The sequence below is a fragment of the Typopeltis vanoorti genome, chromosome 18, assembly GCF_054136105.1.
Source record: "Typopeltis vanoorti isolate ZY-2024b chromosome 18, IOZ_Tvanoo_1.0, whole genome shotgun sequence".
Taxonomy (NCBI): Eukaryota; Metazoa; Arthropoda; class Arachnida; order Uropygi; family Thelyphonidae; genus Typopeltis; species Typopeltis vanoorti.
The window spans coordinates 76877281-76900280 of NC_143566.1; the positions used below are offsets into that span (position 1 = coordinate 76877281).

Consider the following 23000-nt stretch of genomic DNA (forward strand, 5'->3'; position numbering starts at 1 on the left):
TCAACAGTTGCCACACGAAAACTGCTGCATCACCTGACTCAAAAGGTGCATCTGCAATTACAACACATTCTAATGGTGAAAACTATAAATGCATTTGTTACTTTTATTTAAAGGGCTGTCCTGTAAACAATGACGCACTCAGGATTTAATCGGGTGGGGGGTGAGTAGATGATTTGAGAATACACACTACACATTGCATACGACCTATGACTGAGTATGTGCAGTGATCGCCAATATATGATACCAGTGATCTCCTCGGAAAAAAAGGAGTAGAGCGCTCGGTCCGCACGAGCACTACTTTATTTGCCTTACATTCACAGCAGCCGTGATTCCCAAGAGCAATAGGGTATTCCCACCTTATGTGACTGCTAATTCATAAGTAGTATAAAAATAGAAGATACGACACAACATAAATAAAAAAATGAATTTTAATTAGGAAATGATTTTTGGAAAGTTTTCTAGTATTTTTTTCCTTTTTTGTTTGGAGGGGAACAGGGCCCTTCCCTGGTCCCCTCCCATCTTATTTGAATGATGCAGAAGGTCCATACAGGCTTCTTTTTTAAAAAAAAATCTTGTCAATTTATAACGACAACGATGTAAAGGAGTTATATCATATCAATTAATATGGTAATTGCATTAATGCCATTATCTCCTAATCCAGACTTGTATTCTTCTTGCCTAACTTCAACAGAATGATTAGTTTGACCATGGGTGTACTTGGTCTTTGATTAAAGGAAACAAGGAGGTAAAGTTTTTAATAAAGAAAGGGGGACAGAAAACTGGATTGTTTTTTTTTTTTTTTAAATATAGGAGCAATAATCCTATTAGTAAGTTAAACTAGATAAGCGATTATATTCTTGCTTTAATTTTCACCCAAGCATAAGCCAATAAACATTGAGCATGAAGAATCTTCATGACTAGGCTACTTGTATATAGAGGCTGTTGACTTCACATTAATTGCTTTAGTATCCCATAATGTACAACACACAATGTGTGCACTGCTATGCAGTGTACACATTGTGTGTTGACCATTAAAAAGCAATTATAGGGGAGGATCTTTCAAGATCCAACTCCCACTGAAGCATTGCTATGTGCTATGCTTCAGTGGGAGTTGAACCTATACATGTCCAAAAGGAAATGTGTGCTGTGTATTATGGGATATTGAGGCAATTGATATAAAATCAACAACCTCTATTATACAGCCTAGTCACAAAGATATTTCATGTGCAAACTTTGTTTGCATATGTTTGGGTAAAGGATTAAAATGAAAGTATAATTACTTGTTTAATATAATAGATTATATTAAATTTATAAAATTTATATAATATAATAGGTTGATAATTATCGAGTACCTGTTATTTACTCTGATGAGAGACAGGACTCATTTACACATGAATTTGATCATTTTTAAGAGTGTTAATAATAGATATTTTGTAGCCAAAGGTTAAAGTCCTGAATAATTACCAAAAAACAAGGCCTCTGATGAAAATCCTAATAAGGATTACGAGAGCAGGAATCTGAAACCTTAAGTTTAAATTAAACCAGAAATGACTTGTAATATATTACTTGGAGTATTATAAATTTTAAGCACTTACATCTGAACAAGTAATATTTAAGGTCTGCATTCACAAAAGTGTGAATAGAGCTATCTCAGGTGGTACAGTCACTTCAAGAAAATGGAAGAAGAAAGAATGCAAGTTCGATGCTGAATAGTGGGCAAAAGACCGTTATCTAGGTGGACTGATGCAGTTAGAAGAAAAAATATATTTCAAGCAAACAGTGATAGTCTATATTGTATTTTAAATGAAAATATTTTTCAAACCAAACTATTCATAGATGTCTAATCTCAAGTAGTTATTCATTTAGTCAGAATTTTATGACTAAATAAATATCTTATCTTTTCTAATCGGCAGTGTTAATGCAAGAATTCAACAAAAATTCAGCACACACACACACCTAAGTTGAAAACCACTGCATTAAGGTTATACATATAGAAAAACATATAGAAATGCTGTTGGTTATCTATAAAAGTTCTTCATAGTATAAATGACATCAAAATATCATCATCATCAAATTCCTGACATGTATCCTCAAGGGGTGTACAGGATATGATAGTACTACATGAAAAATTTACATAATTATTAACTTCCTATCTACAATTTTCCTCCAAATCAGTCTATTACTTGTCAAGACTCCAATATTATCATTATCAGATCTTATATTTCTGTCATCTAAGGCACACTGTACCGTATCAATCCACCTATATCTTGGTCTTCCTCTGGGTCGTTTTCCTGCCAACCTGGCAGAGAGCACTTGTTTTGCTAATCTTTCCTCGCCCATTTTGTTTAAGTCACCATACCACCTGAAATTAGCTCTGCTAACGCATTCCTGGATGTTGACAATGTCAAGTTCTTTCCTAATATCCTCGTTTTTAATATGATATTGCCATTGATGCTATCTGTTCACGCCTATAATCCTTCTCAGGACTTCATTTCTGCGGTCTCTAGTCTTTGGTCAAGTGTTTTACTTCTGACCCAGCTCTCAGATCCATAAGTTAAAACTGGTTTGAACACTGTCTTGTTACAGCTAATTTAGGGTTCCAACTAATTTCTCTCTTATTCCATATGAATTTATTCAATTGACTTCCCACCATACCAGCTTTGCTGATTCTGTTGTCTATTTCTATATTTAATTTACCATCTTCAGTGAAAATCATGCCTAAGTAGCTGAAATGTTTTACTTGTTAAACAGGTTCTCCATTCACAACACAGTTGACATTTTCAATGATTCTGCCTATTTTCATTGTTTTTGTCTTTTTTATTGCTGACCTTCATACCATATCTATTACAACAGCTATTCAATTTAGTCAGAGAATCTTGCAGACTTGTAGCGGATTTATTTAGAAGTATAACATCATCTGCATAAAGCAAAGAGCTGACATTAACATCTCCGATTTTGATATCATGTTTAATACCACTTTCCGTCATAATGTGATCCATATAGATAATGAATAACAGAGGGGATAATGTACATCCTTGACTCACACCAGATTTAACATTAAACCATCTTCCTGTACTTCCTTCAATTCTAACTGCTGACTTACAACTCAAATAAAGACTAAGTATTGCTTGATATAATGCCCCATTCACACCATATAACTGCAGCGTATTGAATAGCTTCTCTCTTGGCACCTTTTCATATGCCTTTTACAAATCGACAAAACTTAAATACAGATCTTTGTTATATTCCCAGGCTTTCTCGACTATTTGTCGTAAAGTGAAGATCTGATCCTGACAGCCTCTGTTTGGCCTGAATCCAGCTTGTTCTTCACCAAGCTTTTCTTCCACAATTCTTCTCAACCGTTTCTCAAGTATACTTGCATAGATCTTGCCAGGAACACTAAGTAATGAAATGCCTCTGTAATTCTCACATTTAGTTTTATTTCCCTTTTTATATATGGGTACTAAGAGAGCTCCAAGCTTTCTGAACTATGCAGCCACTGTAAGACTCTTATACCACCATACTTCAGCATTTCTGGTCAAATATCATCTACTCCTGCTGCCTTTCCACATTTCAAGCCTTTGATGGCTTTTTCTACTTCAAGTATGGATATGTATTCCTGACTGCATGCCTGGTCAGCGTTTTATACCACTGTGCTGTCATCACTGCTTGTTTCATTTAGCAGTTTTTCAAAGTAATTACTCCATACTTCAAGGATATCTTTTTCACCTGTTTTCATTTCACCTTTATCATCTCTAACTCCTTTTACAGCACTCTTTCCTCCATTCCTAAGCTTCTTCAACAATCTCCAAAATATTTTGCCACCTTCTTGATATTTGTTTTCTATATTCTTGCCAAAGTCCTCCCACGACTTTTGTTTACCTAGTTTTACACAGTGTTTAGTATTCTTGCATTTGTCTCTGTATTCTCTAAGAGCACAAGCTGACTTATATGACAGGAACGTTTGATATGCTTTCTTCTTTTCCTTCACTGCCTCTTTAACTTCCTGTGTCCACCAGGGAGTTCTGATTTTTTTATCCTTGCACACAACCTCACCACATGCCTGGCAGAATCAATCAACGTTTTCTTCAGAGTTTGCCACTGAATCTCCAAGGTTTGATTCCTGTTCTCAAACTCTTTCATTTTTTCTTCAATAATCTTTGTTTATTTTAGTCTACAGTTCACATCTGAGAGCTGCTCAACTTTTATTCGCTTTAAAACTTTCTTACATGTTATTCTTTTCAATATGAAATTCAATTGTATCCTGCTCAAGACTAAATGGTGATCACTTCCAATTTCAAATCCTCTGCACACTCTGGTGTCCTGCACCAGGGAGAAAACATCACTATCAACAATAACATAGTCAATGAGACTTTGCTTATTCCTTGCCTCTTCTCTCCATGTGAATTTGTGCACATTTTTATGTTGGAACATGGTGTTAGTAATAACCAGTCTATGTCCTGAGCAGAAATCCAACAGATATTTGCCATTATTATTAGCTTTGCACTTTTCTCCAAATTTTCCCAAAATATTTTTGTATGTCTCACAATCATTTCCTACTCTGCTATTTAGATCCCCAACAAGGACCAACTTTTCCTTTTTCATTGTGTCAGTTGCTTTTTCTAAAGCCTCAAAAAATTCCCCCACTTCTACCTTAGTAGAACCTTCTGTGGGACCATAGGCACAAATAAGTCTCATTGTCCAGTTCCCCATTCTCATATTTGCCCACATTACTCTACTTGAGACTGACTGCCATTCAAGAAGATTGGCCTCGTATTTTGTGTTGAATACTATGGCTACTCCTTTTCCTTGATTGTCATTGCCTGAATATAGCATTTTGTATTTATTGCTCAGAAAGATCTCACCAGTTTTTGTCTTTTTTGTTTCAGTCACCCTATTATGTCGATCTGGTACTTATCTAGTTCCTCAGCTAGCTCCATTTCTTTGCACATTCAGGCTTCTTATGTTGATAGTACCGATCTTTAACTCTGGTGATGTTGAGTTTGAGTTTGTTTTCAGATTTGTTCCAGTAGCTGACTTTTCGCTGTTCACCCTGGTTCCCTGGCAAAAACAATGGGGGGGTCTTGTTTAACCGGGCGACACCCCAGCCGGCATGAAATTTTGTCATGTTGTACCATAATTTTTTTTATTTTGGTTTAACCAATAAGAATACAATTTGGTCGGCTAAATCCCAAATTGCCAGCCCATCCTCGTTCGTTCAGTATCCAAGTGTAGATACCCAACAGGGTGCACCACGAGAAGGTGAGGAGTGGATATTAGGTCAGAAGCCCTGGTCGGTTCTCCGCATTCCTTTAAAGGCTATGTGGAGATCTCCTCTCAGTTATACAGCTTTGACCATTAAGCACCCCATTAAAAATGTCAAGAAATTATATTCTTGGTTTCATCCTTTAGTGTAAGCAAACAAAGTTTGTGCGTGAAGTCACTTCATGACTGAACTACTTGTATATAGAGGCTAATGACCTCACATCAATTGCCTTAGTATCCCATAACGCAATGCACATATCCTTGCAGACATGTACAATGCTATGGATTATGGGAAGAGCCACTTCCCAGACTGGTTTCGACCTTTATTGAGGTCTCATTAGTGAGAGCCAGATTCAGAAGTGATACCAAGTTTGAAGTAATGCAGAAGTCATATTTCCATAGTCAAAAGGTGTCACACAGATTCAACTGTGTTGAATCATTAGTTGGAGACAGAATTTGCTGGGCAGCATCCTTCTCAATTAGTATAAATCCAAGTTGAATAAAAGAGAGAAAGCATCTATGCCTAAATCCAGGTGTTACATTAAAAACAGTATTTGCAGTAGAACTATACTTGATGGAGCATCTCCTCTTCCTCCAAGTGAGATGCACAAGGGATTCATCCTCTTTTGGAAGACTATCTTCTTTGTTCCACTACCATACTTATCCAATGTAATTCTTCCTTCTTTCCCAAGGTAGTCAGCCATCCATTCTTGATTACATGTTTCTCGTGATGTGTCTTTTTTTTCCTTGCCAGCATAAACCATGGAGGTCTTAGGATTCTCTCTTGCTACAAAGGTTAGTGTCCAGATTATGTCTATTCAGATTAAAGAAACCTTGCTTCTCTACTCCAGAATTATATTTTACTTCTAGGACTTCTATATTAAGAATGATTATTGCTATACCTCTGGATGGGTGCTTCTTGGAAGGACATAGTTAAGACTGCCTTGGCTCAACAAAGTAGGTGGGCTTTAATGCTCCACCATTCAAACTAATGGAACTGCAACAAGAATCTAAACATGTCCCTTCCAACATCCATGGATTAGGATGAAACATGTCTCCTGCCTACATTTGAATGCAGAGATTTAATCAAGATGAGTATCAATGCTCCACTGTCGAGCTCATACAACTCAGGGAAGAAGTGATGACAAGAATTGCAGAGAAGGCTGCCATAATAGACTTTGGCTCATAAAGTGTTGCTATCACACATATGGAGAGTATATGTCAGATGATGCAATGCAGCAGTGGGGATTACAGAGAATAGTTTAAAGAACAAAGGTTGGTTAATGGCAGAAGAATCCCGCTATCAGACTAATTGGATCAAGGAAGTCTGATCTTGCAGTTTAATTAGTCATTATCAACATACAGCATAAGAACACCACATAAAATTTTACTTCTAGAATATATCCTTTAGAGGTATGGTGTCAACAAAGTTAAATGGACTTATTAAGGTTTCGACTGTCTCTCTCAGAATGATTTCAAGATACCTATTTTGCATGTCTTGCAGTAGACACCGGTGGCATAGTGAACTTACTAAAGAATGACTTCTTCCAGATATCGAGAATCAAGAATGGATAGCGAAGGATACTGCTTGGGCTTAGGACTCATATAGCCCCTACTAGTGGAGCTATAGTATGCAGTGGTGATTTCAGTAAGAAAAATTTTTATTGCTAAATAAAAATAAATTTTGTATCCTTTGTGACTGGGATTCATATTAATGATAAAAATTTAACCTGGTGAAGCAATTTTGGAGTAAACGCTGTGAAGATAATTTTGCAATTAAAATGGTCTAATAAGGCAACAAATTTTAAAGGGATCCTTTACAAAGACCAGGTTTTGTTAATTTCTGTTAACAAAATCTGGTGCCTGCTTATTAAAGATCTGAAGTGGTATTAAAAAGTTCCATATTTGGTTCCTAGAAGATCAGAGTTTCTGGACTATCTAATCTTAGCCATCCAGAGTACTAATGCATTATAGATTGATGTGAATTCCATTCATCTTTTCCATCCCATGAAAGGTGGTGGAATTTACATGATTCAACTATGGGGGGGGGAATGATCCAATAATAGGAAAAAAAATTATAATTTTAATGAACTGAAGGTTTCATGGTGTGAAATATGCTAATTAAATAATATGATTTCAAATTATTTTGCCAATATAAACAATTATAATAGGGAAGGGGGGTAAAAAGAAAACATCTTTCATCAAAGAGTCTTAAACTTGAGCTTAGTTTAACAGTGAAGAAAATTACTGCACACTACAGCATGTCATATTATGATTAGATAAAACAGTTAGCTGAAAAGGATCTTTTAACTGTTTATATACAATAATAGTCTGAAAATGTTCAGAGTTAATTATTCATATAAAAACAGGGGGTGTGCTGTTAAATTTTAACAACCAGCTTACTAAAAATAAATAAATAAAATTTTAAAAAAAATCAAACGGGGGTTCTCCCTTTGTGAGAATTACAAACCCTGAAAGTATCGAGATGGTCTATTATTAACATTATTAATAAAACATTCCATTATTAGCAAATATCTGCTTAATTTTGCCTGAGTTGCTTCTTCTTAGGATAATGATCTTATTAAGTTTATAATAATAATCTTAGAAATTCAAAATCCTTGATAGATATTGAGCATGGGAACACCATTATCTTAAGAAGAAGCAGAACAGCAGGCAAAATTAAGAGGATTTTGTTGAAAAATAATATTCCTGTAAAATTGCTAGCAGAGAATCCCTAAATAGACTGCTCCCATAGGGGAAGGGAAGCAAAAGAGTACTGAAATAAGCCCTCCCCAGGTGAATTTTCTGTGTCACCATATACATGCACATTCCCAGATGCCACTAGCTATTGTGGATTGAAATGAGTGCTGCTCTACAGTTTATAGCCATTGTCAGTTTAAGCCAATCTCATTTAGCCATTGTCAGTTTAATAGGATATTATATATCCATTTAAATCCTATGTCCAAATTAAAATTTCATAACAGCTTATAAGAAGATAACCTTGGTAAAAGAGTTACCTTGATTTGCACTACTTAAAAGACATGAAATCAGCCAAACAAGCCCATGTATTTTTTTTTTTTTTATTAGTGTGTTTAGGTTTTTTCACTGGCCTAACAACTGTTTCAAACTGTTTGGTTCTCATTAGAGACTAAACCTAAGATGATAAAAATCCCCTATATAACTGTAGCAATCATTTGTTGCCATGTTCATAGTAAAATGTTAAATACTGTCATAATTTCATGAACTATTTTATGTGTATAATAATATACGGTATGTAAAGAAGTCAGTGAATAGTGGTCAAGATTTTATAAATCATGCTCTAACATGTGAGACATTTATCAGTTTTTACAAAAAATACCACTCTTCAAGTAGGGCTCTTTGAATAATGTGATTTCAAATTATTTTGCCAATATAAATAATTATAATGGGGAAGGGAAAAAAGGGAAAAATCTTTCATCGAAGAGTCTTCAATGAGAGTAGTTTAACAATGAAGAGCATTACTGCCTGCTCCATCTAACTAGTATAGAATTATCAATATCAATTGAAATCCTTTTTACTAAATTCCACCAACAAAAACAATCGAATTGAAAAAACCAAAATGATTTACATGAATATTTGCTTCTGTAAATTCTATCCATCCAGAGAACCATTAAATAATGCATAATTGTAATACATAATTAAGGCACATTTTTTTCTCTTAGTGCATCAACAAAAGACCCAAATGAAAACAAATTTTTGGATAACATGACATAACACATTTTTGTAAGGATTTGAAATGCAAATCTTCAACAAGATTTATTCAACTAGAGCAGGGGTTGGCAACCTGCGGCCCTTTGAATGAATAATTGCGGCTCTTTTCGTTATTAAACAATCTATTTTTGAATAATGCAAAATTAATGTTATTTATTAAATTAGAAACTAAAAACTCTAAATTTAGCATTTGCAATAAATTAAGGACATTTTACAATTGAAAATAGTACATGCAATGCTGAAAAATTTAATACTTTCATGTTTAAATTCTTTGAAATCATATGCGATAATCCTTCTTCACATTCTATTTTACAAAAATTCTACTTTATGGTGGATATGACTTCCCATTTAAATGCACTAAATAAGAAACTACAGGGAAAGGGAAATACAGCAGTTTTGCTTTTAGAAGAAGTGATTTTGTTTGCGACAGACTTAGAGAAAGGCACATTATTACATTTTCCTACGTTGAAGAAATATCAACAATAACAAGCTGATAATAATTATATAAATTTAACCTTTTTCAAAGAAATTGTGGGAAATATGTGATCTGAATTTAATGGGAGATTTGAGGAGTTTAGAAAGAGTAAAGCAACTATGTCATTTTTATTGCGACCACTTGAAATTAATCTTGCTGAATTAAATTTTTCACCTTCTGCTGGAATTGATGAGGTTGCATTTCAACTTCAGTTAGAGGACCTGAAAACCCAGGATTTGTGGAATTCAAAATTTAGAAATCTTAAAGCTGCCCTAGAGGAGTTGGAAAGACAAAAATCTACTGTTGCAATACAAAAAAATGATCTGAAATAGAAGATCTTAAAAAGCAAGATCAGATTGTATTTGACATGGAGTTGTTTACCGGACACTTACATTCGGTGATTTCAAACATACGCATTTGGACTTCTATCGATTTTCGGATCGACATATTTCTGTGAGCAAATATTTTCTAATATGAATTTTATTAAAAGTAAGTTGAGAAACCTACTAAACAACGCGAGTCTTTCGTCATGTTTGAAAATGAAAATTACAGCATATTCGCTGCATATTAAGAAACTATCTCAAGAAGTTCAACAGCAAAAGTCGCACTAAGAAGATATTTTAAATTAAAAAAAAATAATTAAAGATATAGGTATGTTATTAGATTTTTATACATATGTTTTTGTAAAAAAGGAGCAAATCTTTGTTTCATTATTTAATATTTAAAAATATCATATAATTTCATGTGACATGCCACCGCTGTGTTTTACAAGTATGATAACGTGCTACTATAAAAAAACTGAATAAATAATTTAATTATAATATTTTTTAATGTAATTTCTAAATTTAAAGCAGTGATGAGCAATTAAATAGAAAATCAAATGCTCGGTTCGATCTGCATAAAGAATTTTTTTTTTTTCTTTGATAAGAAAGTATTAATTTATTTTCCATTATTTAGGTATATTTTAATTTTTTAACCTGCACAAATAAATCCACATGTAAAAATCAACATTCATAAAATAGATTTTTAATTAAAATATACTAATTCTGCCGCACAAAACGAATACCGTGGAGTGCACAAAAAACCTGAGAGGGCCGCATGCAACCCGCGGACCATTGGTTGCTCATCACTGCGTGCAGCTCCCTAAATTTTTTTTAACAGATATAATTTTAAAAATGGCTCTTCATTCTAAAAAGATTGCTGACCCCTGAACTAGAGTGTCCAAATAAATTGTTTATGTATGGATAGGCAAAATTAATCTAACAGATGCAATTTGGCAAAACGTATCTAATTAATTTAGATACTTTTTTGAATAATACAAAAACTTACCTACAACCATTAGGGTAAATTCAAACCCACGCTTTGTTGCCTTTCTATATACCTGATTTGGTAAGCTAGCAAAACCAATATAATTATCAATGTCTTTGGTTTCTTTTTCTTTTGAATGAAATGATTCTTTAAAATTACTTGCTGTCATTGTTGTTGTAGTAGTAACAATATTGGAAACAGAAGTGGTCATAGCAGTTGTGTGAACGGTTGAAGTAGAATTTGTAATAATATTATTGGGAATTCCTGAAGCTGTTGTAGTGGGGAGAGGAGGAGGACCATCTTGACGGAAAAATAGTTCTCGTTTTGCAGACAACTAAATTTTAAAAAAATAAATAAAAAGAGAAAATTGCAATTTTATTCTTTATATTCATTTAAAATATTTAAATGTCAAGTTATCAATTTTTTTTAAATAAACAAAATGTTTGACAACAGTAAAAAACAAATACAGTAGAACATTGATTGTCTGAACCATCAATTATTCCCCCTCCCCATCTATTCTTAGTGCACTGGTTGTTATGCAAAAATATTACTTCAGTTGCTTAATGCATTCATTTCTGATTATTTATTCAAAGATATCATTGTTGATGATGCCAAACCAGGAAGAGATGGTAAATGAAAGTGATGCAAAGATCCTGCAGGAAGGTAAATAGCTAGTTTAACGTGGTCAAAAGTAAGGTGATGCACTCTAAGAAGAAGGGATCAGAAGCTATAAACTATATGATGGAATTAAACTGCAGAAAACTGAGGAGGCCAGGGAGTTGAAGATCAGATGGCATATTGCGAAGGTAACCCAAACAGCACATCAGATTACACGGTTGTTGAAGAACATATTAACAAGCAGGGATAGAGTGGTTACTGTTCTCCTATATAAGACTTTAATAAGGCCATATCTGGACTCCCAGACTCCATGGGGAAGAAGTTGTGGAAAGAATCCAAAAGCAGGATTATCATCATCATCACGCATATCAAGGATTTAGGCCTAGCGTGGCCTGTTCTGGCCTTAGAAGTCATCGTTACAAGGACGTCCTGGTTTTCTTTTTCCTAATGGCTTGTACTTTAAGGTTTGTTTTAGTAATCTTCTTATTTTCATTCTTTGAACATGTTCCATCCATTAGGTTTATATTTTTTATTTTTTTCGATTACTGATTCTTGGTTTAATTCTTTCATAATTTCTTCGTTTCTTTTGTGATCAAATAGAGTATACTTTGCAGTTTTCCTCATAAACTTCATTTCTGCTCTTATTAATCTTTGTTTGTCTTTTTGTTTTATTGTCCAGATTTCACTTCCATACAATAAGACTGGTAGGGCTAATGTATTGTATACTTTTAGTCTGGTTTGTTTTTTATTATTTTTTATTTATATGCGTGTAGGTACTAATTTATCCTTGATGGACGATAAAAAAGATGAAAATTTCCAAAATGGTTAAAAGACCTAGAAGAAATCCTTTTCTCATCTGCTACAACCTTAGCCATGTTTTTTTTTTTTTTTGGTACATTATATCAGCAATAGCATCTTTGCTGTCTGGCCCCATAAATAAGATATCTTACAAAAATAAAGAGCCAAAATGCTTCACTTCATTCATGCAAAATTATATAAATTAAGTGGATATTAAATCCAACATCATTCGGCTTTGAAATGATGTTGGATTTAATATCCACTTAATTTATATAAGATATCTTACATACCTTTTTAGCAAAAATAAACAATCTCCATCCCCAGATAAACTTCACTGTGGAAATAGAGAAGGAAAACAAACTAGATTTCCTACACATCTTGCTCTCCAGAGCTTGCCTTCAGATGAACTAACTGCTTCTGTTTATGAAATAACTCCTTCGATATGGAGGAGTTAGGTGAAATTATCCATATTGCTTGAAATTCTCTTTGTTAAGTAATGTGATTGGCTTAGCAAAAGGCAGTTGTTCTAGACCTAGTTCCCAAATATACGCGCAATTTTAACTTCAGTGATATTCACTTTAATCTCCAAACCTGCCTTTCCTAACAGATACTCTGATTGTATCTTCTTCAACCATATTTATTTCACTTTTCAAAATTATACTCTTGGCTTTTTTGTCTTTAAAGGTATGTGCCATTGAACATATGTTCATTCTGATATCAGGTGTAAGAAAGTGTTCAATTTTGAACCTCCTCTGTTTGCTCTTTCCAACTCAAAATCTTTGATTCAGTAAGAGCAAAAATTCTAGCAAAATCATTGTTGTCTCTATCACTCCACTAATGCTAACAATTCAGAACTCCTTGATTTCCTTTTATTGATTTTCTCCAATTTAATTTCCCAACAGTGAAGGAACTAAGCCATCTTCCTTGAAGATTTTAATGTTCAAATTCCTGATGCAATAAAGCTTGTGTGGCTCAGTGCAAGTGGCATTTGTGTCCATAGTGCTTGACTGCTTGAAGAAAGACCAGAGTTCAATTTCAGTTGGCAATTAGAGGAACTTTTTTTAAGCCTTCATTTGATGGATTCCCGAGTTAGTTGAGCTTTGGCATGAGCAAGCAGGATTTTTCTCCCTGAAACTCTGATTTAACATCCTGTAAGCTAAGAAAATCAACCTTAGAACCCACACTATTCAGATAATATATATGCTGTGTTAGGGACAACAAGATGGCAGCCCTTGTTGACATCTCTTCTCTATACATCATTTAAAATTAGTGATAGTCATGGACCAGCTATCTCTGATTGGCTACCATTGGAGTCTCCAATGGTAGTTCATTGGAGACTCCCTCTCAGTCTCCAAAAGTTGGATAGTGATAAAATGGACTTGCCTACTCCTTATAAGGGAATAAAAGGGGTTAGAGAAATTCCTGATGCTGATTCAGCAGGCAAATTAAGCCAAATATGGCTCTTTATATTACATGTATTCTTAAATTTGAGAAAATATTTTTTATTAAATGAAAAGTATTTTTGTTCAGCCTGTGGTATCTCCCAGATGGCAAAATCGACCTGCCATGGGCGAGCATATTTGTTGAGCCATGCCTATCACCAAAAACTTCACAGAGATTGTTCACATGCTATCAAGACTGTATTCCTAATCATTCTCCAAACACTTTTAATATCTCTGTAACAAATGATCCTTGAAAGGATACCATATATGTCGTACCATATACATATTGATTCTGTCTTCCATGAAACAACACTTATTTACTCACTTCAATCCATGTGTTGCTTAGCATTCTAAGAATATCATTTTCTTTCTTTCTTTTCTATTTTTTTAAATCAGTCTTACACATAGCAAATTGCAAAACCTACAGCACATCGGCATTGTGTGGGGCAGTGCTCAGAAAGCAAGGAGGAACCTGTTGATGTTTTTGAACAATTGGCAGTTATTGTCCTTAAGAAAAACTATGGGGGAAGACAGTTCTAGGGCACAGCAGAAGGTATGAAGGAAGTAAAGGGCTGTCATAACCAACGAAGCAACTAAGGCAGTGCCTAGGAGCAGTAAACTTGGAAGGTGGCAAAATTCTATCTATAAAAACACTGTTTTTATTTATTTTTTAATTTTACATATTTTCTTCAATTTAGAAGCAGCAAAATAGTGCTTACATAGGGTCACACATATCCTAACAACGTCCCAAGAGAAAGGCTAAACTGGTTTAGTATGTTCAGATCAGCACTCTGAATGGATGTTGACCATCCACTGTTCGTGTGTCTATGGGCTTAAGGGGGAAGTGGAGGAATGGGGTTGGCTGAATTTATCTGTTTGGAATTATATCAGAAGCAGTTATGAGGCTAGCATGTTATGTCTGTGTGAGTTCTCCTAGCTGGTTGGTCTGTTTTGAGGGATGGAAAACCTTGCCATCTCCATATGAGTAGTCTCAGCCAGTCCATCAAAACTGTGTCCATGAAAATACCTGCAGAAGAGGCACAAAGCAGACACAGTAGGTCTATGAGATAGTGAGTGGAGTTAGTGTATGAGAGAACAGTCACCAAATAACCAAATCGCCATCCTTTTGGTCAGCAATGAGCATTTTTGTAGAAATTTCTGGCAAATCACTCTACACATGAGCAGAGTATTCTAAGGTACAGTGGGTGAGAAATAATGTCTAGAAAACATCTAGGTTTTTGAATGTAGAGAAAGGTACTAAGGGCATCAGATTAGGAACCACAGCTACCAAATTACATAAATAGTACATGCATGGGGGGAAGGTGATAAATAAATACCTGAAGACCTATATTAACTACTAGAACACACAGTCTTGAATCCCTTCTGCAATGTTCCTGTCTGATTACAGCTTTGTATGAAAGCCGTTTCATTTTCCTAGTGAACTAAACAAAACTGTAATCTCCAGGGAGGCAGAAACAAACCAAAATAAGGAAAGAATTCTTCCTGTTATCTTGTGAGTCAAGGAACAATGGATGGAAAAGACCACAGCCCTCAAAAATGGTAAAATAAATGTTACAAAAGCCAGGAACAAGGAATATGGGATCTGAATATAGTCAGAGACAGTAGCTGACTACCTTGCACTCACTAATCTTTTAGGAGATAAAAACGTCTAGTACTACATGTTTGTTTAAAAAACACTTCAAGGTGGTACTGCATGGTATAACAATCTGTAATCCCTGAGGAAGTCACATGAGACCTCCAAATCAGCAGACATTGTTAAACTTAGCCCTTTGCTCCAAACTAATATCACTTATCCTATTAGAAATTAGCAAAGAATACTGAGAAAACTATGACCTAAAAAACTGTCTGCAACCTGGCTATAAAACTAGAACCATTACAATGAAAGGCATCAACTGGACAATTCCATCACTGTCAAAAATTTGGGCACTTGCAATGCTGCTGCAAGGATGATTCCAATGCGTTAAATGAGAGAAAACCACACAATAGCTTCCTGGAAAAAAAAAAAAAAAAAAACAGAGCCAGTTAAATCTGCGAACTGTGGCAAACCACATCTCACCAACTACAGAGGCCGCAAGCAATACTTAGCAACTACCCAAAAAATTAGTAAAAGAGCTCTATCAATAATTGCACAGGTACCCCCTCCCCAACAACACAACAAACCAACCCAAGTACGAGGCTTTCTATAACTTGGCTATAAAATCAGAACCATGATGACAGAAGACATCAATTGGACAATTCCATCATTGTCAAAAATTCAGGCACTAGTTTGATGATTAACAAACATAGAAGTCCAAACTCTCTACAACTTGTGTTTTGGAATGCCAACTGTCTAGGAAACAAACTGTGCAAAATTCAAGAATTTACTACATGCTACAGTGCTCAGGTAACCCTTGTAAATGAAATGCACCTCTGAACAGCCGACAACCCTAGGCTCAGGAACTATGTTCTACACCATAATAACAGGTTCAACACCAAGAGGATGGAGGGGGGGGGGGCATGGCTGTATTTGCCAAGCTCAGTATAGAACATAATGAAATTGTAAATCCAGTTACTACCAACAAAGAAATGGCAGGAAGGGTGGAATCCAAACCACAGCAAATGCAGATCCCCTAAAAATATACTCTGTATATTTTTCCAACTCTTCAAACAAACAGTTACTAGAAGCAGACTTAACTGAAAGTCTACACACAAAAGCAAACAGTGCTCAGAGACCTGAATGCTAAGCACACAGCCAGGAACATCAGAACGAAAAATCGAAATGGGAAACCACTTAGTGACCTGACCTCCAGAACTCACCTAATACAACATAGCAATACAACAAAATATCATGCATCAAAAACAAATAAGTGTGATGGACAAGCTCAGCTCTGACCATAACCCAGTTTTAACTGATTGTGGTCTCACAACATGAAAATACCCCAGATCAGATACGAACGATCAATGGACAAAATTAACGACAATTTCTAGCTTGTAAAAGCAGATAACAAATGCATTAAAGCTGCCACTGCGGGTATACCAAGCACAAACTCCGACTGGCTTTTGGATTAAAATGACCTGATGAGATTAAAAACCTGATCCGTGAGAAGAATAAGCCAGGCAGCAATGCCACAGCATGCTGGTCCTAGAACACTAACAAACGCTCAACAGGGCTACAAAGAAAGTTAGATTTGCACTTACAAACTATCGACATCAGTGGAAGACAAAACTTCAGTCCTTAAACACAGACGTCCATATGCTATGGAAAATGACCAGTTTAACCATAAACCCCTCCCACCAATCCATGGTAAAAGTGGTCTGGCTTATTGTAATGTAGAAAAGCTGAAGCTTTTGCAGACAGCCTAGAGAAGCAGTGTAGTGCAAAATACACCCACATGCATCTAGACTTCATCAATAAAGTACGCACCTGAGTACATTGTACAATAAAACCACAGAGTACGTTAGCCCTATGCAACTGACATCACCTGCTGAGGCATGTGAAATCACCAAACTTAAATAGGAAAACAGCAGGCATAGACGGGATTTCTAACAAATTCAAATACCTGCCACATAAAACCATAATGAACATTGTTGCTATTATTAATGCTGTATTAAAATATCGCTACTACCCAGCACGATGGAAAATAGCTGATGTAATCTTAATCCAAAAACCCGGAAAAACTGCACACCTAATGCAAAACTATACTACGGCTACGAGTCGTGGAAAACACCAGCATAGGGTTCAACTGGAAGAAGCACACATGGGCGATTTTCATGGACGTTGCCAAAGCATTCGACAAAATATGGCCACAATGGGCTTATTTTCAAAACTCTTGCAGGCCAAATTCTGCATTAGGACTGGTCAAACTTACAAATCGTATCTCAGGGAGGGCACACTACGAGTAAAGATACTGATAATTAGATCGTCTGTACGCAAAATCTAGCAAACCGCTGGATTATTTCCTACTACTTAGATTAACAACGGAAAAACTGTAAAACGCAATCTCGAAACTAGAACAATCGTTCAAAAAATAGCCCTATATGCAGACGATACTGCAATGATGGTCCGCTTGATTATTTCCTGCGACTATCTCGGAACTAGAACAATAGTTCAAAAAATAATCTATACACAGACGATATTGCAATTAATGGTCCACTCGATTATTTCCTGCGACTTACATTAACAACTGAAAAACTGTAAAACGCAATCTCGGAACTAGAACAATCGTTCAAAAAATAGCCCTATATGCAGACGATACTGCAATGATGGTGCGCTTGATTATTTCCTGCGACTTAGATTAACAACTGAAAAACTGTAAAACGCAATCTCGGAACTAGAACAATAGTTAAAAAAACAAAAAACAGCGACTTAATGCAGACAAGAAGACGAGCATCCCAAGAGGGCGAAATGGTCACGTTTGGCAATCCTATTCCATGGCAACTCGTATCCAAATCCTTAGGGTACAACTAGAGAAAGGGCTTCGTTTCACAATTCATATCAATCAGTCTGCTCAAAAGCAAAGAGAATACCTATACAAGATCATGATCAAGCCAGTCCTGATGTGTGGCTCACCAGCGTGGAGCCACACAGCGGATTCAGACGTTAGCAAACTACAGATTATCGAAAAAACAAATATTTACGAATAGCGTCCATCGCCCATGGTTCGTAAGAAATGTACAGCTTCACCGAAAAGTCAACATCCCCGAGATCAAAACTTTCCTAAGCGAAATTCATTAATCAGTCAAACGGCGGACTACAACAAGCATGTCCCCGCAAAACAAAAACGTCCCAAAACCATACTGAGCATTATGTTTTTTAAATCCACTGTCAAGAAGCCAAAAATAGGCAACCCAAAGGCTCAATAATATCCCTACTCCGTTAATGTGTACCACACAGCGGTAGACTAAAAGAAGCAAATATTCCCCCCCCCCAAAAAAAAAACACATACCGAACAAGTTTTAAAAAACACAAAAAACTTACTAGTAGTCTAGAGCCCACGAACCAGCCATAACCCAGCAATTTCGTTGCAGATCCGACAAACAGATAAAGAACCACAGGTTCAATCAATACATCGTGCCAGAAAACGGTCAAATGTTTACTGGACCTGCGCAGACAAGATAGTAAAGGTCTACTCTTTGCTACTGACAGGTGACAGATTCAAATTTAACTGTGGCATAAATCCTTCTGCAACATAATATTTAATACATAGTGTGACCACCTGATATGACGTTTTTTTGGAGGCCTGAAAGGAGATGAAAAAAAAAAAAACATGTTCGATTCCTTAGCATACTGAATCTTTTTTTCCCGCCGGGATAAAAACAAAGTGGGGGATTTTAAAAATTAGGAATTATGACATTGGTTCGCTTTGTTATGCACTACTCAGATACTTTCTTGATTTTTTTTTTTTTTTTAAACATTCGGCAGCAGAAAAACTTGTTTCAGAGAAAGCAACTCAACCATATCGATTTGTTTATATTTCGTGTAGAAATATCGACAAATAGATCGAAATCCGTATTGAAGAGGTGATGGCTACGACATCCGCTGACGTGTTGTCTACTTCCAAAATAACTTGCAACAACATATTTCTATAATACACTGATGTACACCACATGGAATAATGAAATCTTTATATAAAACAAACAAAAAAAAAAAAAAAAACTCATGCAAATTTCAGCTTTTCAAATGAAATAAGATCAAAAATAAATCTGAATTTTTTTTTTAATTTGAAAGAAATCTCATTAAATGATGTGAATAACAATATATACACACTGCTTGCAAATAAGTCAACGGATACCACAGTGAGAGGAATAAACAGCCTTGGCACCCACCTTAATCAGATGTAGGACCTCTTTTCGCCGCGATAACTGCAACAATTCTACGGGGCATGCTTTCCACAATAGCACGATAGCGATCAATGGGAATTGTGGACCATTCTTCCTATAGGCATGTAATGAGATCCTGGTGTTGTGTGGCAGACGTCCCTTGACCTCACCAAACGCTCCAGATCATCTCTCAGAAGTTCAACAGAGTTGAAGTCAGGGCTCTGCAGAGGCCAGTGAAGTATGGTGACGTTCCACAAACCATGCAGTTACAGCAGCAGTCTTATGACAAAGTGCATTGCCTTTATGAAAGAGACAATGGCCAGTTCCATAGAAACACCACTGCATAGGAAGCTCTGCATTGTCCAGAATGTTCAGATACCTCTCGGAGTTCATTTTCGTGCATCACAGAGGTTCGAGGCTAAACTAGGAAAAACAGGACCTTATCACCACACCGCCACCTCCGAATCTCATAGTTGATATTACGCGCTCTGGTAAGAGATGTTCACACGGCATCCGCCACACCCACATCCGCTCGGTAGACGGTGAAGCGTGATCCGTCGTTCCATGACAGCTTTCCGACTTCCACATCCCACTGTACATATACTTTGCACCACTGAAGAAGATGCTGCATGTTGTGGTCCTACCATGGAAATCCATGTTGTGAACATCGGTTCTGAATGTTTATGTGCAAATTTGTGTTCCGGTGGATGCCCGGAACTCCGCATTCAGTGTTGCCGACGAATGGCGGTTTTTACATATTATCCTTCGTAGCACCCTACTGTCACGTTCGGTGAGTCGTCCACTGCAGGTAGCACTTGCAGACTCCCTTCTTCTTTCACTACGCGTTATTCCCGCTTCCTATGCTGTCGCCTAGCCTGCCGCTGGGGTAGGGGTGGGGGATATATTTTTGGCTGTAGAAGCGTATGTTCACGGGACCGGTTTGCCTGCTCGCGGGATGAAAAACGTCAGATAAACTGGCGGAAAAAACCCTACTGCTCGCGCCCAAGACCGGCTAACTTGGCTATGCCTGAGGAAGATCCTCAAGTTCCTCACGTCTTCGACGGGAATCGAACCTAGGACACTCCTTCCCCAGGCATATGGTTGCGAAGCGCAACGCCACTAGACTAACCGTGCAGACTTCCATATTAGTATGGTATCACTGATTATTGACCTGAAATGGCCAAATTTGTCAATAATTTGCGGGAAAGATATGCCTGCAAGATGGCATCGTATCGAAAAAGGTCGTTCAAACTTCGTCAGTTCCCGTCTTGCAGCCATTTCACCCGTAAACTGTTGTGCTGACTTGGGAGCATCATATTCCTCCAATTTATACTGGCTACAAACACGTGACTTATTACATGGCACTATTTACCTTGCCTATGGGGGGATGTCCGTTCACTTTTTTCCAAGCAGCGTATATAATAGTAATAAATATTTTAATATCACTCCCCACACACGAAAGGCCTCAAAATCTATGACACAACAGTGCCGTGTATGGGAAAGGTTAGAAAAGAGATATTAATTTGTTGTGCTTCTTGAAGACCCGATGATTATAATTGGCGGAAAACATTATGGGGTAAAGAAGTGAGTGTGTATGGAATGAAAGCGGAGAATCAGAAGTTTGTTCGATAAGTTTGCAGCTGAATAGTATATGGGTGTTGGAGAGATAATAGCAGTCAGTTCAGTAGAGCAACGTCCATGGAAATATCTATAGAAAAGACATAATGCAGCAACACTGTGTCTATAGGGAGTCAGCAAGGGAAGGGCATCAATTAAGTGAACTGCTAGCTTCAGAATACAATCAAGCATTCTGAGGGAGGTCTTCAGTTCACCAACACAAAGGTGACAACAGTATTTTACGGTCGGGTGGATTCAAGCTTTATAAAGTGTTCGGAATTGAGCAGGAGAGTACTGTCTGGTACGAAAAAGAATATGAATCCCCCCCCCGGAGTTTGAAAAGGCTATGGATCTAATGTGCTACTGCCAGTATAGGTTAGATGTGAATTAACTAACTCAGGAGAAAACTGATCCTGTTTGGTGATCATAATATTATCAAAAGTGAAGAGAGTGAGACATGATATTTCTTCCCCGAAATGAACTGGACTACGTTCTGATGGCATTAAAATGCACTAGGGACCTCACTCCGTTTGAGAATGGAAAGGAGATCACTGGTTAAAGATCTTGAAGCCTGAGTTACACGATTCTGAAAATGATAAAGAGGAGCAGAGAATACTGTCATCAGCAAAGATATGAATAGAAGATAAATTCATTAATGTATAGAAGGAAGAAGGTAGGTGAAAGCACAAAAAGCTCTGGGGTACACCAGCACTAATATGCAAAATCTGATGAAAGGAAACTATCTACGATTCAATAAACGATAGGAGAGGGAGCTGGCAAAGGAAAAGGAAATACCATAAGACGGTTGCTTGGTAAGAAGGCCACGATGTCAGACTCGATCAAATGCCTTGGAAATATTAAGAGCGATCCCTTTAGTTTCTCCGAACTTTTCTATGGCCACCATCTAAAGGTTTTTTTTTTTTTTTTTACATTGGCTAGAACAAGGCTGGCAGAATCCATATTGGTGATCGCTAAGTAACTAATGAGTCTCCAAGTAGTAGTTGGTTGTTGAGCATCTTTTCCGTTATTTTTGATAGTAATGAAGATAGATCCGCGATAAAGTTTTGGAAACAGATACCACTGCTTTAGGGTATCATAGTGGGTAGGTGCGTATAATGATTCCTCCCCCCCCCCAAACAAAACAACAACAACAAAAAAACTCTTGACCATCTCGAATAGATTTTAATTTATTAAATTTCGAATCAATGAGTTCAGATTTTTATCACCTATGACTAATGATGACCGCTTCAACATTTAGAATTATGGATGTCAGGTGGTTAGATATATTTCATCATCAGTTAATAGATAAAAAAACACTGGTTTCATAGAATTTGTCGCTCCGATCGTAAACCAAAAACAAATCTGGAGATTATGCCTGTTTTACTGTTTTAACAAATAAATGTAAAATGTTTTTAAGTTCAGTAAACACGATGACGTGTGCTGTCTGAATTGCACTGCTGAGTCAAAAGCAATTTAATAATGCTGAAACATAGTGCGATAAGAATACGATATGAAGAATGAAAATTTTCTCTGGGATAGATGGTTTGCCTGTTAAGACTGCTTCTGCTACAGGATGGAAATGGTTATGTGACATTTTTAGACTTATCTGGAGAAAGAAGGAGATACCTGATGACTTGACAAATGAGATTATTGTTCCAATATAGGGGTGTAATAACTATAAGGAACAGCATTTGTTCACTGTGTAAAGATATACGAGGGTGGTCTGAAAAGTTCTCGGCCACGACCATAGATGGCAACACTATCGGCAAGAGATTTTTTAAAGGTTGGTACATCTGTTATAAGCATCCATGTGAAATTGCAAGTCATTCTATCAAGCAGGTTGTTTTATACAGCTCTCTAAAGCAAAAGGGTTTAACGCCAAAAGAAATTCATTCGAAGTTCATAAA

The 23000-nt window shown here is 36.4% G+C and overlaps 1 protein-coding gene across 3 annotated transcripts in view; it reads right to left on the bottom strand.

Moving 5' to 3' along the window:
- Window positions 1–23000, bottom strand: part of LOC150096825 (septin-7-like) — a 394847-nt gene that overhangs the window by 207473 nt on the left and 164374 nt on the right. For all 3 annotated transcript variants that reach the window (XM_090407845.1, XM_090407844.1, XM_090407843.1), the window contains one exon: window positions 10820–11132. In XM_090407845.1, the coding sequence (XP_090263971.1) occupies window positions 10820–11132 (313 nt within the window). The remainder of the gene's footprint in view (window positions 1–10819; window positions 11133–23000) is intronic.